General features: G+C 41.9%; 1 protein-coding gene across 1 annotated transcript in view; it reads left to right on the top strand.

Moving 5' to 3' along the window:
• The window catches only part of LOC121002372 (transient receptor potential cation channel subfamily A member 1-like), a 253,721-nt gene that overhangs the window by 154,539 nt on the left and 80,251 nt on the right, over positions 1–18,931 (top strand). The window contains exons 8-9 of the mRNA XM_040433833.1: positions 13,578–13,668; positions 16,141–16,169. Coding sequence (XP_040289767.1) covers positions 13,578–13,668; positions 16,141–16,169 — 120 coding nt within the window. The remainder of the gene's footprint in view (positions 1–13,577; positions 13,669–16,140; positions 16,170–18,931) is intronic.

The following is an 18,931-nucleotide window of genomic DNA, read 5'->3' on the forward strand; positions in this document are numbered from 1 at the left end:
GCTAGTAAAGCCGCCCTGGGAATGAGGTCAAACACAGAACCTCATTCCAAAAGCTAAGCAACAGTTCTGCGGGCAATGGGGGACCGAGTGCACCTTCGGAACCCTGTGACAATGGAGTCCAGGAGAAATGGGACTACTTAAAAGTGGCACTATTGAAGGCACCATATAATTGCATTATGCTTGTCAGTAAAAGCAAAAAAAAAGGAAGAGACCACTGTGGTACTCAACAGAAGTGGCCAAAATCATTAAAAACAAAAAGATAGCATTTAGTAATTATAAAAAAATAAAAATAAATGAGGATTACAGGCAAATTTATAAGATTAGGCAGAGAGAGGCCAAACAAGTTATAAGAGCTTCTAAAGCACAGGCAGAAGAGAAATTAGCTCAGTCAGGGAAAAAAGGTGATAAGACATTCTTCAGATACATAAATGAAAAAAGGAAACTAAAACAAGGAATTAACTAATTAAAAACAAAAGAAGGAAGGTATATGGAAGAAGATAAAGAACTAGCTGACTGCCTCAATGAATACTTCTGTTCAGTTTTTACAAAGGAAAATGAAGGAAAAGGACCTCAGTTAGGAAGAAAGACTAATGAATCTTTGGATGCATGTGTCTTTACAGAGGAAGAGGTTCTAAGTCAGCTGTCTAAAATTAATACAAATAAGTCACAGGGGCCTGATGGGATACACCCAAAGCTATTAAAAGAGCTTAGCGGTGAACTAGCTAAACCATTAACAGATTTATTTAACCAATCACTGGCAACAGGAGTCGTCCCAGAAGATTGGAAATTAGCAAATGTTGTGCCCATTCACAAGAAAGGTAGTAGGGAGGAATCGGGCAACTATAGGCCAGTAAGCCTGACATCAATAGTGGGGAAATTAATGAAAACCATACTTAAGGAGAGGATTGTGGAACATCTAAAATCCCATGGATTGAAAGATGAAAAACAGCATGGGTTTACTTCAGGGAGATCATGTCAAACTAATCTTATTGATTTTTTTGATTGGGTGACTAAAATAATAGATGGCGGAGGTGCAGTAGACATCGCTTATCTAGACTTTAGTAAGGCTTTTGATACTGTCCCACACAGAAGGCTTATCAATAAATTGCAGTCTTTGTGCTTGGACTCCCATATTGTTGAATGGATTAGGCAGTGGCTGAGGGACAGACAACAGAGGGTTGTAGTCAATGGAGTATATTCAGACCATGGTCTTGTTACCAGTGGGGTACCGCAGGGATCTGTTCTGGGACCCATATTGTTTAATATCTTTATCAGCAAAATAGCAGAAGGCCTCGATGGTAAGGTGTGTCTTTTTGCTGATGAGACAAAGATTTGAAACAAAAATGGAAAACAGAGACTCTACCTATCGACCGAATGGATCAGGGTGCACACCTCTCGGTCCACCCAGACCGTCTGGACAAAATAAATAAGCAATAAATAATGAGGGGCACTCCAAATTTGGGAAAAAGGCAGCAAGTACTCTGTGAATACGTCAATAACCACACATATTTAATATAAGGAGCCAGTACATAAAATAGTAAAAACATCCATAGAATAAAACAATGTATACAATAAGTGTGGACCTCAAATAATCGCAGGGGAATCGCAAATGATCATGAAAAAATCGCGTTGTGAATATATTTTCCAACAATCGCCAAAGATGTCCGTTATGCGACTCTGCTTGCAAATAGTCGCAGGAGATGTCTGCGATCTCAGAGTATCAGTTCTTATCTCCAGCCTAATAGAAGGCTCCAACTGAATCGAATGGAAGGCCTTGGTGTTCACAGCAGTAATGACACCACACACTGTCCAGATTCTGTCCCGCTATCTTAATCGGATCATCAGATATTAATAATCGTGAAGGATATCCCTTACCATATGTCGTCACTAGCTCGATCTTTCACTCGATCTTCCTGCCGATCTTACCCTACGCGGCGTCCTACGTGGTATGGAGTCTCAAACGTGACGTCTCACGTGACTCCTCGGCTTGGCAGCTGTATGATATCGGACGCTTCCTACGATCCTGCCTCTAATTCGAGACAATGTCAATAATTCATAGGAGAAAATCCTCACAAATGTATCCTTCCTCTGTAGGTCAATCCTGGTTAATGGGGAACGGCTCACTGTCCCAACAGAACTAGATGCGTTTCAGGGTATACAACTCTTCCAGACATTGTCATAGAGCAGCAGAAAATGCTAGCAGAATTCTTGGGTGTATAGGGAGAGGCATTACCAGTAGAAAGAGGGAGGTGCTCATGCCACTCTACAGAGCACTAGTGAGACCTCATTTGGAGCATTGTGCGCAGTACTGGAGACCATATCTCCAGAAGGATATTGATACTTTGGAGAGAGTTCAGAGAAGATCTACAAAACTGGTACATGGATTGCAGGATAAAACTTACCAGGAAAGATTAAAGGACCTTAACATGTATAGCTTGGAAGAAAGATGAGACAGAGGGGATATGATAGAAATACATAAAGGGAATCAACAAGGTAAAAGAGGAGAGAATATTTAAAAGAAGAAAAACTGCTACAAGAGGACATAGTTTTAAATTAGAGGGGCAAAGGTTTAAAAGTAAAGTAATCAGGAATTATTACTTTACTGAGAGAGTAGTGGATGCATGGAATAGCCTTCCTGCAGAAGTGGTAGCTGCAAATACAGTGATGGAGTTTAACCCTTTCATGACCAAAGGTCATTGATGCCCCAGTGTCCAGGTCAAAATTTACAAATCTGACATGCGTCACTTTAAGTGGTAAAAGCTTTGGAACACTTTTACTTATCCACGCCATTCTGAGATTGTTTTCTCGTGACACATTGTACTTCATGACAGTCATAAATTTGAGTCAATATATATCTCCTTTTTAAAAAAAAAAATCCCAAATTTACCAAAAAAAAAAAAAAATTTGCAATTTTCTAAATTTCAATTTCTCTGCTTCTAAAACAGAAAGTGATACCTCATAAAATATTTATTACATAACATCCCCCATATGTCTACTTTATGTTGGCATCATTTTGGAAATGTTATTTTATTTTTTTAGGACGTTAGAAGGCTTAGAAGTTTAGAAGCAATTCTTAAAATTTTTAAGAAAATTTCCAAAACCCACTTTTTAAGAACTAGTTCAGGTCTGAAGTCACTTTGTGGGGCCTACATAGTGGATAACCCCATAAATGACCCCATTGTAGAAACTACACCCCTCAAGGTATTCAAAACCAATTTTACAAACATTATTAACCCTTTAGGTGTTCCACAAGAATTAAAGGAAAATGGAGATGAAATTTCTAAATTTCACTTTTTTAGCAGATTTTCTATTTTATTACATTTTTTTCTTTAACACATTAAGGGTTAACAGCCAAACAAAACTCAATATTTATTACTCTGATTCTGCGGTTTACAGAAACACCCCACATGTGGTCGTAAACTGATGTAAGGGCGCACGGCAGGGCGCAGAATGGAAGGAGCGCCGCATGGTTTTTGGAAGGCAGATTTTGCTGGATTGGTTTTCTGAACGCCATATGTTTTTTATTTTTCTACCGATCGTCTTGTGCAGGGGCTCATTTTTTGCAGAAAGAGTTGAGGTTTTTATTGGTACCATTTTTGGGTACATAGGATTTTTTGATCATTCATTATTACACTTTATGGGACAAAGTGGCCAAAAAATTAGCTGTTTTGGAACAGTTTTTTTTTTTTTTTTTTTTACAGCGTTCATCTGAGGGGTTAGGTCATGTGACAGTTTTATAGAGCAGATCGTTACGGATGTGGCAATACCTAATATGTATACTTTTTCTTATTTATTTAAGTTTTACACAATAATAGCATTTCTGAAACCAAAAAAATTATGTTTTAGTGTCTCCATAGTCTGAGAGTCATAGCTTTTTTATTTTTTGGGCGATTGTCTTAAATATGGGCTCATTTTTTGCGGGATGAGGTAACGGTTTGATTGGTACTATTTTGGGGTATATTTGCCTTTTTTGATCGCTTGGTGTTGCACTTTTTGTGATGTAAGGTGACAAAAATGGCTTATTTTTTTACACCGTTTTTATTTTTTATGGTGTTTATTGGACGGGGTTGATGATGTGATATATTTATAGAGATGGTCGTTACGGACGCGGTGACACCTAATATGTGTGGTTTTCTGTTTGTTTGTTTGTTTTTTTATAGGAAAAGGAAATTTATTTTTTACATTTTTATTTATTTATTTTTACTTTTATTATTTTCACATTTTTTTTTATCAGTTCCCTCTTGGATCTTGAAGATCCAGTGGGGCTGATGGTTGTACTATACTTTGCAATGCTCTTGCATTGCAAAGTATAATACAATCAGATGCCTGTAGGTGGCAGCACTGGACGCCTATACCATGGCAACCGGACGCCTTTGCAAAGCGTCCGGTTGCCATGGCAACCATCGGGCGCTGCGATCGCAGCAGCCCTGATGGTTGAGAGAGAGGGGGCCCCCTCCCTCTATTACCCCCATGGATGCCGCTACTGCGGCATCTATGGGGTTACAGCAGTGTCAGCATAGAGCTGACACACGCTGCTGACGGCGGCGGCTCAGGAATGGAGCCGCCGCCATCACACACACACAAGGGGGACCGCATGATCGGGGGCAGGGGGCAGCGCTGGAAACGGGGGAGGGGGGGCAGCATTTTACTTACAGATCGGGGCAGGAGGGGGCGGACCGCTTCGGGGGGGCAGGATAAGATGATCGACACGAAGGAGGCACAGATCGGTGCAGGAGGGGGCGGACCGCATCGGGGGCAGGACAAGAACAAGGAGGGGGCACAGATCGGGGCAGGACCGCATCGGGGGCAGGACATGAACAAGGAGGGGGCACAGAGGGGGCTTCAGGACACATTACCGATTTCAGGCTGTGATCTGCAGAGCGCAGATCAGAGCCTGAAACCGGCATTTTAACACTGCCGCGATCCGATTGGGTAGTCTGCACAGACTAACCAATCGGATCGATTGCCGGCAAGGGGCCACTCTGATTGGCCCCTTGCCGGCATTACCGCACTGTATGCTGTCCGTGACAGCAGCAGGACAGGGGCAGAAGCTTAAATCCAAGCGCTTTGCAGCGCTTGGATTAAAGAGCTGCCAGAACGTGTATATACGTGGTAGCTGCACGGGGCATGTGCAGCTATCACGTATATATACAGATTGCAGTCGTGAAAGGGTTAAGCATGCATGGGATAGGCATAAAGCCATCCTTCATATAAGATAGGGCCAGGGGCTATTCATAGTATTCAGTATATTGGACAGACTAGATGGGCCAAATGGTTCTTATCTGCCGACACATTCTATGTTTCTATGTTTATATTAAAGGCAAGAACCTTAACCACTGAGCTATAGAGCTCAATGCTAAACTATTGCTGAAAAACTTCATAGAAGTTTCTCTTTCATTAGGTATTCATATACAACAGAAGTATTTTATTTTACAGTATATATTTTTTAGTAATTGTAAAAAAAATTATGGCACAAAATAAATATGTAATTACAAAAAAAAAATATATAAAATGATACTTCTGATAAATATGGGTGCATAATGCGTGGGAAACTACTATAAGGCTTTTTAGTGATAATATAGTTATAGTAATTTAACATGGAGCTCTATAGCTCAGTGGTTAAGGTTCTTGCCTTTAATGTAGAAGGCTGTGAGTTTAAATCCCACAGAAGCATTTAAAAAATAGAGGCTAAATAAAAATTCTCAGGGTGTCCCCAACAGTGAAAAGTTTGGTTTTATAAAAAAAATAAAAATGGAGCAAAACATAAAATATTATCAAATAGAACCAGTATTAACCCACACCAATCTTTTTAACTTTAACCAGTATTTTTTGTTGGGAAAGGTGGCAACCCCCACTCAGGACCTCTATAGGCCCACTCACTGCAGCAAGCCCAGCCTCAGTAAGCCTCATCAGGACTCACTTTGTAAAAAATTATTTTTTCTTATCATCGCAATATTCTGACCCTCATAACTTTTTTATAGTTATGTCTACGGAGATGTGTGGGGGCTTATTTTTAGCGGGACGATGCAGGACCATTTTGGGGTGTGTTTGATGATCACTTTTTATTAAATTTTCTTGGGAGATAAAGTGATGAAGCAACGACGAATCCTTTTACATTTTTTTCTGTTACGCCAGTCACCATATGGACTAACTTTTGTTATATTTTAATAGTACAGGCGTTTTCGCATGCACCGATGCCCATAATGTTATTTTCTTTTTTTGTTTATTCTTATTTTGGGGAAAGTGGGATGACTTAACTTTAAAAAAAAAAATTTTTTATAATTTCAAACCTTTTTTTTTTTTTACCTTTTTTTTATTAATTTGTGGACCACAACTTGCAATCATCAGATTGCAACTTATACAGAATAATGGAAATTGCTCCATTAGGGTCTATTCACACATCCGTGTGTGTTTTGCGGATCCAAGGATCCGCAAAACACAGACACCGGCAATGTGCGTTCCGCATTTTACGGACCGCACATCGCCGGCACTATAATAGAATATGCTTAATCTTGTCCGCAATTGCGGACAAGAATAGGACATGTTCTATTTTTTTCGGGAACGGAATTGCGGACTCGGAAGTGCGGGTCCGCCTTTACCGGATCCGGGCAGCACATCGTGCGTCCCCATAGAAATGAATGGGTCCGCAATTCCGTTCCGCAAAATGCGTAACAGAATTGCGGAACGTGTGAATGGACCCTAAGGCTTCATGCATACGACTGTTCCGTTTTTTTGCGGTTCGCAAATTGCGAATACGCAAAACACGGAAGCTGCCCGTGTGCTTTCCGCAATTTGCAGAACGGAACAGGCAGCCCATTGTAGAAATGCCTATTCTTGTCCGCAAAACGGACAAGAATAGGAATCACAGTCGTGTGCATGAGGCCTTAGTCTGAATAGAAATCACTATATCACAGTTCAGTGCTGCCATCTTGTCGCCTGAACTGGGATATAATAAAGATGAGCCTGGAAGCCTAGTACAGGCTGCGGTACATTTTTAGAACAGGGTGCTTTCCCCGCTGGGGGAAAACGTGCCTAAAGAGGCTTTTGGTTTTTAACACTATCAGGTCTCATTGCACACGACCATATGTATTTTGTGGTCCACAAAAAACGGATCCCCAAAAAATACGGATGACATCCGTGTGCATTACGTATTTTGCAGAACAGAACAGCTGGCCCCTAATAGAACAGTCCTATCCTTGTCCGTAATGCGGACAATAATAGGACATGTTCTATTTTTTTGCGGAACCGAAATATGAACATACGGAAACGGAATGCACACGGAGTATACGGTCCGCAAAAAAAAACGAAATGGACACAGAATGAAAATACGTTCGTGTGCATGAGGCGTTAGATTCCGTGAATGAGGAGAACTCATTGCTGTGAGGGGAGGTGGCATGTGGCGTATTCTGGGGCCATGAGGGTGCCGATCTGTGTGAGGAGCTTTATGGGGTGTAAATCTGTGAGGGAGGGCCGGAATCAACAGAATATAACTGTGTTCATTATTGCAAGATTTGGGCCCCACTTTTGCCCAGGGCCACATTTTGTCTAAAACCGGCCCTGACTACCTGGGGGAAATGCTGTCTGGATTTCTAAACCAACATTCAAGCCTTTGTGACTGTTCAGACTGCCCCTGTAGTTTTCCTGTGGTTTTGCTGCATTTTTCTATACCCTGAGCTCACAGTGCCAGGGGCGGATTAAGTGCATGATAGGCCCGGGGCTGTCTTCCCGACTCGGGCCCCCCCTTCCCCCTCCATTTTAGTTTTAGGGTTTTTTTCTGTACGAAGAGGCTGCGGTGCTTTGTAAGCGCCAAAGTCTCTTCCTGGGCCATATTCATCGTACACATGGTCTAGGTGCAGCTCTGTCCCATCTGAGTGATTGGAGCTGAGCTGCAATACCAAGCGCAGTGCTATCAAATGGACCCCCACCATCTCATAACTCTCTGAGTACAGATTTGATAGATGTTACCTGCAGTCCTATGTAACACTCCACATAACACAGTGAACTATTGTGTTATGTGGGGTGTTACATAGGACTGCATGGAACATCTACTACATTATCTGTACACAGAAAGTTAGCACTGTTATCTGGGCCGTTACATAGGACTGCAGGTGACAAATTAAAATGTTATTTGCCAAATTTAAAATACATATGATTATGATAAAAAAAAGACTTGGAGGAGAAGATGAGACGCAGGTCACAGTAGTGAGCCAGCTCTATATATAGGAGAATACAGCACCACATACCTGTTACATCCAGTAACATCTCCTGTCATGTAGATCTTCTCTTTCCTCTTCTCCTCCGTTTGACCCAGACCGCCATGACAAATTCTTTCACCCGCATCTACAAAAGTTAAGTCATCCCACTTTCCCCAAAATAAGAATAAACAAAAAAAGAAAATAACATTATGGGCATCGGTGCATGCGAAAACACCTGTACTATTAAAATATAACAAAAGTTAGTCCATATGGTGACTGGCGTAACAGAAAAAAATGTAAAAGGATTCGTCGTTGCTTCATCACTTTATCTCCCAAGAAAATTTAATAAAAAGTGATCATCAAACACACCCCAAAATGGTCCTGCATCGTCCCGCAAAAAATATAGCCCTACACAGACACATTAGATTTCTCATAATTGGGGTCATTTATCAAACTGGTGTAAAGTATAACTGGCTTAGGTGCCCAAAGCAACCAATCAGATTCCACCTTTAACTTTCCAACGGAGCTGTCAAAAATGAAAGGTGAAATCTGTTCCAATGGGTAACTAACCCAGTTCTACTTTACACCAGTTTGATAAATTACCCCAAAGGTCCCTATAGTGTCTACAGCAATTATAATGTCCCCTACAGTGCCCCCAGTAATAATAACACCCTATATTGTGCTCCAGGTAATAATGCCTGTATAGTGTCCCCAAAATTAATGTCCCCTAATAGAAACGCTCCCACAGTGCCCCCATATAGTAATTTCCCCCACACTGCCCCATATAGTAATTTCCCCCACAATGCCCCCATACAGTAATTTCTTCCACACTGCCTCCCATGTAGTAATTTCCCCCACAAAGTAATTTGCCCCCCACACTGCCCCCATCAAGTAATAACCCCACACACTGCCCCCCATTGGATAATTTGCCCTGACACTTCCATCCATTAAGTAATTTGCCCCAACACTGCCATCCATTAAGTAATTCACCCCCCCCCCCACACTGCCCCCATCAAGTAATAACCCCCCACACTGCCCCCATTAGATAATTTGCTCCGACACTGCCATCCATTAAGTAATTTGCCCCCACAGTATTAATTTCTCCACACTGCCCCCACTGTATTAATTCCCCCATGGTAGTAATTTGCCCCCACAGTATTAATTGTCTCCCACACTGCCCCCAGAGTACAAATTTCCCCCACACTAGTAATTTGCCCCCACGTAGTAGTTTGCCCCCCACTGTCCCCTCAGTGATATTCTCCTGTGTCCCCCAGTAATGTCCCCCAAAGTTGGCATACAAAAAATAAGGTGCGGCACGATGACGTGATCACGCCCGCCTGCGCCGGGATTTTACTACCGCATAGGCTTTAGGCCTAAAGCCTATGACAGTGATCGGCGGACGGGCTTCCTTGGACCCACCAGAGGAAATTATTGTCGGGGTCTGCGCCCCACCCCTATATCAATAAAGTCTAAGGCCCCTTTCACACGGGCGAGTTTTCTGCGCAGATGCAATGCGTGAGATGAACGCATTGCGCCCGCACTGAATCCGGACCCATTCACTTCAATGGGGCTGTGCAGATGAGCGGTGATTTTCACGCATCACTTGTGCGTTGCGTGAAAATCGCAGCATGTTTTATATTCAGCATTTTTCACGCAATGCAGGCCCCATAGAAATGAATTAGGCTGCGTGAAAATCGCAAGCATCCGCAAGCAAGTGCGGATGCGGTGCGATTTTCACACATAGTTGCTAGGAGATGATAGGAATGAAAGCAACCCCGGACCCCATTAAAGTAAATTCACTGGTTATAAAGGAAAATAATAGCATTCTTAATACAGAATGCTTACTAAAATGTCGATTTAGGGGTTAAAAAATTAAAAAAAATGAACTCACCTCATCCACTAGTTCGCGCAGCCGGCAATGTCTTCTTTCTTCTTCTTTCAGGACCTGCAAAAGGACCTTTGATGACGTAATCGCGCTCACCACGTCGTGAGCGCGGTGACGTCAGCGCAGGTCCTGCTGAATGAAGATATGAACTCCCCTTCTTCTGATTAATGGGGGTCTCAGCAGTGAAAGCTCTATATCCCAAAATTGATGACTGAAATGAATGGTTAGAGGCGTTTCCTACTGGTGCAGTATAATATGTTTTTATGTACAAGTGATTTGCTTGATGTAAACTGTAGAAGATCTACAATAAAAAAAATATTGCTTTGCTCCCCTCGCCGTGGTCCTCTCTAGAAACCCACTGACGTTATGTGACCGCAGTGATTAATTGTTCTAGCACTGTACAGTCATGTGAAAAAATTAGGACACCCTTTGAAAGCATGTGGTTTTTTGTAACATTTTTAATAAATGGTTATTTCATCTCCGTTTCAACAATACAGAGAGATTAAAGTAATCCAACTAAACAAAGAAAACTGAAGAAAAGTCTTTTCAAGATCTTCTGTAAATGTCATTCTACAAAAATGCCTATTCTAACTGAGGAAAAAGATAGGACACCCTCACATGTATTCCCTCTTAAATTGGCTCAGATCTCACACAGGTATATCACACCAGGTGCACATAATTAGTAGATCGTTACTCTGCATGTTGAATGAGGCTTGCCCTATTTAAACCTCAGACATTTAGTTTGGTGTGCTCCTGACTGTTGAAGTGAGAGTGAGCACCATGGTGAGAGCAAAAGAGCTGTCAGAGGACTTCAGAAAAAAGATTGTAGCAGCCTATGAGTCTGGGAAGGGATTTAAAAAGATCTCAAAAGATTTTGAAATCAGCCATTCCACTGTCCGGAAGATAGTCTACAAGTGGAGGGCTTTCAAAACAACTGCCAACATGCCCAGGACTGGTCGCCCCAGCAAGTTCACCCCAAGAGCAGACCGCAAGATGCTAAAAGAGGTATCCAAAAAACCTAAAGTGTCATCTCGAGAACTACAGCAGGCTCTGGCTACTGTTGATGTAGAAGTACATGCCTCTACAATCAGAAAGAGACTGTACAAGTTTAACTTGCATGGGAGGTGTGCAAGGAGGAAACCTTTGCTTTCCAAGAGAAACATCGAGGCCAGACTGACATTTGCCAGCGATAAAGTTGACAAAGACCAGGACTTCTGGAATAATGTTCTTTGGACAGATGAGTCCAAAATTGAATTATTTGGACACAACAGCAGAGGACATGTTTGGCGTAAACCAAACACAGCATTCCAAGAAAAGAACCTCATACCAACTGTGAAGCATGGAGGTGGAAGTGTCATGGTTTGGGGCTGCTTTGCTGCAGCAGGACCTGGTCAGCTCACCATCATAGAATCCACGATGAATTCTACTGTGTATCAGAAGGTGCTTGAAGAACATGTGAGACCATCAGTTAGAAAATTAAAGCTGAAGCGGAACTGGACCATGCAACATGACAATGACCCAAAACATACTAGTAAATCAACCAAAGATTGGCTGAAAAAGAAGAAATGGAGAGTCCTGGAATGGCCAAGTCAAAGTCCAGATTTGAATCCCATTGAGATGCTGTGGGGTGACTTGAAAAGGGCTGTACGTGCAAGAAACCCCTCAAACATCTCACAGCTGAAAAAGTTCTGCATTGAGGAGTGGGGTAAAATTTCCTCAGACCGATGTCGAAGACTGGTAGATGGCTACAAGAACCGTCTCACTGCAGTTATTTCAGCCAAAGGAGGTAACACTCGCTATTAGGGGCAAGGGTGTCCTATCTTTTTCCTCAGTTAGAATAGGCATTTTTGTAGAATGACATTTACAGAAGATCTTGAAAAGACTTTTCTTCAGTTTTCTTTGTTTAGTCGGATTACTTTAATCTCTCTGTATTGTTGAAACGGAGATGAAATAACCATTTATTAAAAATGTTACAAAAAACCACATGCTTTCAAAGGGTGTCCTAATTTTTTCACAAGACTGTATATGTACAGCACTGAGTGCTCGGCGGTCACATGTGGCTAGATTGCGGCCATGCCGCTGGGTTTCATTATGTCTTTTTTCTCCCTACCTTTATTTTTCCTAGAAAAGTCTGTTCCGTTCTCATTAACACTTTCTGCAATTCCCAGTCTGCAGGATGCAGATCTTAAAGAGGTTCTCCGGGAATTAAGAAAATGAAAATGCTTAAATATTATTTTATTATACATATATTCACAAATACCTTTCATTTATAATGGCTCATTTTGTCTGGGGAGCAATCATCAGGGGAAATAAAATGGCCGCCATCCTATTAGTACACATAAAACCTGTCCTAATCACACAGGACAAGTTACTTCACAACACTGAGGTAAAGAGCTGCCTCATCCTCCTCTCTGCTCTGCTTTTCAGGGATTATAATCCTGAATACAGCTGATAAGATCTTCAGCTGAATCTCTGTAGGAATGGAGTTCACGAGGAGACAAGTACAGAGAGGACAGACTGTGGTAATGTGTGGCTGTGGTAATGGACACTGCACACAAGAGCTGCTGCTCTTTACCCACATCCCCTTTCTCCTCTCTGTACTTCATGTCTTCTCATGAACTCCATTCCTACAGATTTAGCTGTAGATCATATTGAACTGTATTCAAGATCAAAATCCCTGACAAGTAGAGCAGCTCTTTAGCTCAGTGTTATGAAGTAACTTGTCCTGTGGATCTTCTATCTTCATTCAGCAGGACCTGCGCTGACGTCACCACGCTCACCACGTGGTGAGCGCGATTACGTCAAAGGTCCTTTTGCAGGTCCTGAAAGAAGAAAAAGAAAGAAGACGATGCCGGCTGCTCGAACAAGTGGATGAGGTGAGTTCATTTCTTTTATTTTTTAACCCCTCAATTGACATTTTAGTAACCATTCTGTATTAAGAATGCTATTATTTTCCCTTATAACCATGTTATAAGAGAAAATAATAAAATCTACAGAACACCGAACCCAAACCCGAACTTCAGTGAAGAAGTCCGGGTTCGGGTCTTGGCACCACATTCTGTTTTTTCTTATGCGCGTGCAAAACGCACTGCACCCGCACTATAAAAACTGAACAACGTAACGCAATCGCAATCAAAACTGACTGAAATTGCGTGCGCACTCGTGCGGGTTTCCCGCAATGCACACGCGATGCATCCGGAGCAAATTCAGGACGCCTGTGTGAAAGAGGCCTAATAGGTTTTGATTAAAAGAAAAAGCAAGTGATTGGTTCCAAAGGAAACTCCAAATAGATGTTTTTTCTCCTGGACCTTTGGGGCCCACTATGGTATCAGAGCCTGGTATCCTCTGGTGGGCTAGGCCAACGCTGGCTGAACGGTCATTGATATGGATGACAACCAGTAGACATATGCAGTAATGATTAGATGACAGCTTTCAGTTGATTGATATTTAGGAGATAAATGACAATTGTTTCTTATTCTGTCATCTTTCTACTTTAGGCGACCCAGGCTTTGGATCAATTTCTTATTAAGGATCGCGCAAATCGAAAGCAGCATTTTTATCTAAACCTTGTGGAGCCATCAACCTCGGGTAAGGCAGGGCAATCATTGCAATACATAAAAGTATCGGGTGTTTTACAAGAATCATAACTTATCACCTATCCACAGGGCAGGTGATAAGTGTCAGATCGCTGGGCGTCTCACCAATCACAAGAATAGGGATCTCATGTCTGCATGGAGTGGTAGTTGTGTGTGTATCCTTCCCCGCCAACGAAGAGTATAGCTGAGAACTCCCATTCTTCTGATTAGTGGGGGTCTCAGCAGTGAAAGCTCTATATCCCAAAATTGATGACTGAAATGAATGATTTTAGGTGTTTCCTAATGGTTCAGTATATTATGTTTTTATAAAAGTGATTTGCTTGATGTAAACTGTAGAAGTTCTACAAAATATTGCTTTGCTCCCCTCGCCGTGGTCCTCTCTAGAAACCCACTGATGCTTTATTGACTTCATGCCTAGACATTACGTGACCGCAGTGATTAATTGTTCTAGCACTGTATATGTACAGCACTGAGTGCTCGGCGGGCACATGTGGCTAGATTGCGGCCATGCCGCTGGATTTCATTATGTCTTTTTTCTCCCTACCTTTATTTTTCATAGAAAAGTCTGTTCCGTTCTCATTAACACTTTCTGCAATTCCCAGTCTGCAGGATGCAGATCTTAAAGGCGTTCACCAGGAATTAAGAAAATGAAAATGCTTAAATATTATTTTATTATACATATATTTACAAATACCTTTGATTATTTATAAAGGCTCATTTTGTCTGAGGAGCAATCATCAGGGGAAATAAAATGGCTACCGTCCTATTAGTACACATAAAACCTGTCCTAATCACACAGGACAAGTTACTTCACAACACTGAGGTAAAGAGCTGCCTCATCCTCCTCTCTGCTCTGATTGTCAGGGATTATAATCCTGAATACAGCTGATAAGATCTTCAGCTGAATCTCTGTAGGAATGGAGTTCACGAGGAGACAAGTACAGAGAGGACAGACTGTGGTAATGTGTGGCTGTGGTAATGGAGACTGCACACAAGAGCTGCTGCTCTTTACCCACATCCCCTTTCTCCTCCCTGTACTTCATGTCTCCTCATGAACTCCATTCCTACAAATTCAGCTGTAGATCATATTGAACTGTATTCAAGATCAAAATCCCTGACAAGTAGAGCAGCTCTTTAGCTCAGTGTTATGAAGTAACTTGTCCTGGTGTGTGATTAGGACAGGTTTTGTGTGTACTAATAGGACAGAGGCCATTTTATTTCTCCTAATGATTGTTCCCTAGACAAAACGAGCCATTATAACTGATGAAAGATAATTGGGAATATATTTATAATTGGAATATAATATGTAATATTTAAGTATTTTCAGTATTTTAACTTTCTTAATTCCTGGAGAACCCCTTTAAATTTGGATGGCCAGACTGTGTGGTGGGTGCCATAGCAATATACCCTTTCCACAAGCAGTGAAGTCTGTTGCCATAAACAAGTGATTATTTTACTGTATGTCCAGCACGGCCTTTAAGTACTTCTCAACGATTTGTAAAATATCTATTCTCTTTCTCTTAGGGGTAGTCTTTCAGTTCAGTTGCTTCTCTGGCAGCTTTCAGTCTCAGGGATGAAGATTCCCTGGACAAAGCCTAGTTCTCAGCAGCTCACAAAAACACATCCTTATGCCTCATTCACACGTCATTGTTTGGTCAGTTATTTCCATCAGTGATTGTGAGCCAAAACCAGGTGCGGCTCTAAACACAGAACATGTGCAGACCTTTTCCTTATACCTTATGTCTGTGGAGGCTCCAGTCCTGGTTTTGGCTCACAATCACGGATGGAAATCACTGACCAAAACACTGACGTGTGAATGAGGCATAACTCAAGACCTGCTCAGCAAAAATTCACTAACCAGGGGGCAGGACCAGCCCATCACCCTGACAGCTGCACTAAGACTGCCAGTTTTAACTATTTGTTGTCCATACATAACCATTACAATATACAAGGGAAAGTAGGACACTTCTATGTGAAAAGCTTATGCAAAAAATCACAACATTTAACTCTGTATCAGTGATCCGCAGGGTCACTGCACCTATACAATGCTTACCCTTTACAAAAGTTAGAGGTAAGTGTCTGGAAGATCCCGCCACCCTTCTCTCTTTCTGAGGACAGAAAGCAAGTGATGGTGAGGTCAGAAATCACACTGTTCCAGGGTGCCTCGAATCGGCGACAGAGAGGGGGCCCTTTTTGATTATTGATATGAGGATCCCTCTGCTCCATATACATCTCTGCTTATAGAGTAATGTACAAAATCAGGACGACACCAAGGCTAGTCACAGTATAGAAGTGAATGAAAGATGGTGTCTGGCATCCCGAAGAGTCAAATAGCAAATCAAGGTGAGACAATAGTATGTATAATGGTTCAGCGTCATCATCTACTTACTGTCCTTTATTATAGTGTAGTTTTCTAAGATCTTACAAGTTATAATTTCTAGTCATTTTTTTGTATTTTAAACAGGTTTTAAAGAGACACAAGCCAAATCTCCAGTGAGTACTTATGAATTGCTTTCTGTATAATATTATCATTGACTTCTTTTTGTGCTTTGATTGTTCCTTCCACCAACTTCGCTTTAATATCAACCGTCTCTCATACAACACAGAACCACCCGTAACCGTATCTGCCATCCCCAGATGGTAGGTCTGCTCACAACGCGCCTGCCCCTGCCCTCTGTAAGGGGTTGGTACACACTTTGGTGTGATTCAGACTTCTCTGTTACACATGCCTCCGTTGTCAGTGTTACTTTATGCGAGATTGTGAAATCAACGGTAAGCAAAGCCCACGTCCACCTTCTATAACAATGGTGTGAACAGTGGGCAGAAATGAAGGTCTAAAATCACTTATTCATCACCGCAGTCAGTGCAGTAATTCACAGATACATGCCGTCACACTACTGGCATCTCTGGCAGTTCTGAGAATTGATGAAGTAGAACATAGGTAGTCTAGTTCTGGGCATGTAAAGTCAATTTCTACATTTCTTCTCATTCCATTTTAATTTCTAAAACTTAAGGGCCCACTTTCTGATGTCAGTGGTGTAGCTAGAGGTGTTGCAGAGACAAAAAAAAAACTCCCTAGGCCCTACATGAGCCATATGTCTTCTTACAAAAATGAACAGTAGTAATACATCCATGTGCATGATACCTTTGTACAAACATGTTTAGTGGCTGTGTGGTATATATATATATTTTTTTTATTTGTGCACGTCTTATAATAAAGTCTCTAAAACCCATACTTGCCAACTTTTCAGAGTAGGGGTGGCAGTGCACCACTGGAATTTTAAATAACATGCCCCTTTCACAATAGTCTCCACCTCTTTACTGATGCAACACCCATGTCTCGCCCCCTTTGCCTTAATGCCCCACCACTTTACTGCTGCTGGCCCACCCCCGCAGTGTGTATTTAGCTGATGATGCATTTATCAATTAGGGCCACTCTTCAGGAGATACTGGGAGACTTTCCCAGCAACGGCAGATTTGCCAACTCTTCCAGAGGTCCAGGAAGTCTCCCCCTTTTTCCAAGAGCTTCCCGAATGTTCAGGGATAGATGGCAGCTATGCTGAATATCCTGAAATAGGGTTATGAATCAGGTCAGATCCCTTTTATCTCTGGTTCCCGTTAAAAAATATTTAGCAAAAATAAAGATTGTTTATCTGCTGCTTACCAGCTGTGTCCCTGCAATGTCCTTTTGGTTGAATTCACACCGAGTGCTTTGATTCCAGGCCACAAACCCGCTCAGAATCCACCTTCCAGTGTTTACAGTGGGTGCCCATGATGCCGTTCATGTTTTCCAGACCGTGCCAAAAACGGGCGCGCATAGAAACTGCAGTGTATGCTTACGGATTAGCTCCCACTGAGAGCCATGAGTGGATCCGCCAAATTCAAACTACAGGACCGTGGTGGAATATGCATCAAAATCCACACAAAAAAATCTCTGTGTGAACTCACCCTTAAGTACTGTCCAACATAGCGGCCGCTGCACAGGCATCACCCAGCTGAGTCGTGGACCATAATGAGGCCAAAAGCCAAAGGGCTTTGTAAGTTACTAATGAAAGAAGTGGTAGCTCCTTGTTTTACTGTTTATTAATGGCCTTGCAGTACGCCAAAATGTGCACGGCCATTAGAAAACAGCAAGCTTGCACGCAGCCTTGTAGCTTCTGAATGCATGACAGCCATAGCTGCTATGTGGGACAGTACCCTTATATAAGGAAAGTCTCTAAAGGAGTGATGTGTCAGTGATTGGATGCCTTAGTCACATGACAGGACAAAATGTCCTCACTGCAGCAGTGTAGACTGGCAAAAGACCTTGAAACAGTTTGCGTAGGAGCAGCCATTGATAAATCTTTGGTGCACGTAGCCCAACAGTCCAGAATTTGCAGGGATTCAGAGACAATTCTGACAAATTTGCGCAGTTCTGGGCCAAAAATTGGGTGGGGCTTATGTAAGCCCCAACTATAAATATATGGACCCGGAATGTTCCAAGGATGAATGTATTAAATGCCCCATATTTACCAACAAGCATGGTTTTATCAATTTACTGGCAAGGCAAGGGCGGTACGACTGCCCCAGGATGGAGGTGAGGGCAGGGGAGCCAGGTGCCCCCACTTTTTTTATTTTTGCTTTGGGGCCCCTGCTCCTGTACGCATGCTCCTGGCTATGCCAATCTGAAGTATGTTGTATGATATAATGCATATGTTATCCTTCTTTCAACTTATGTACCATTCTCTTTTCTCTGCATAGGGAAATTATAAGCAAAAAAATATAGTTTTAGAGGACATTACTGCCTGTAGAGGACATTACTATTTATTTTCACGGTTTAATTAAGGCACCTAAGTACATGGGTTAGTTAGGAAGTGTCACGCCTGCACTTCTGCTGGAAAATTATAATTTAAAGATGTTTTACTGAATGTTTCTGTGCATAGCCTTAAGATATAAAAGCAGCAAGTAATTAGGAAAATGTTTAGTCTATTCTGCTTTTAACCCCGTATCGCCCACTAAAGCCAGTTAATCTCAATTGAACGTAATGGATTCGTTTCCAAAGATTATTTTTTTTGTCATTAAAGTGCTTGGCCCATGAAGAACAAACCTAAGGATTCAGAGCAAACAGCCAATGAGTTCTCAACGTGAAAAATATTAGGTTTATTATTCAGCAAATGAAATATAATGCTGTATGTCCTCTTATTAGATTTTTTTATTAGGCAGGGTTCACACTTTCCTGGGCAAGCATTAGGGAGATGAGGAAGAGGAGGCAGAGG

The sequence above is a fragment of the Bufo bufo genome, chromosome 5, assembly GCF_905171765.1.
Source record: "Bufo bufo chromosome 5, aBufBuf1.1, whole genome shotgun sequence".
NCBI classification, from domain to species: domain Eukaryota; kingdom Metazoa; phylum Chordata; class Amphibia; order Anura; family Bufonidae; genus Bufo; species Bufo bufo.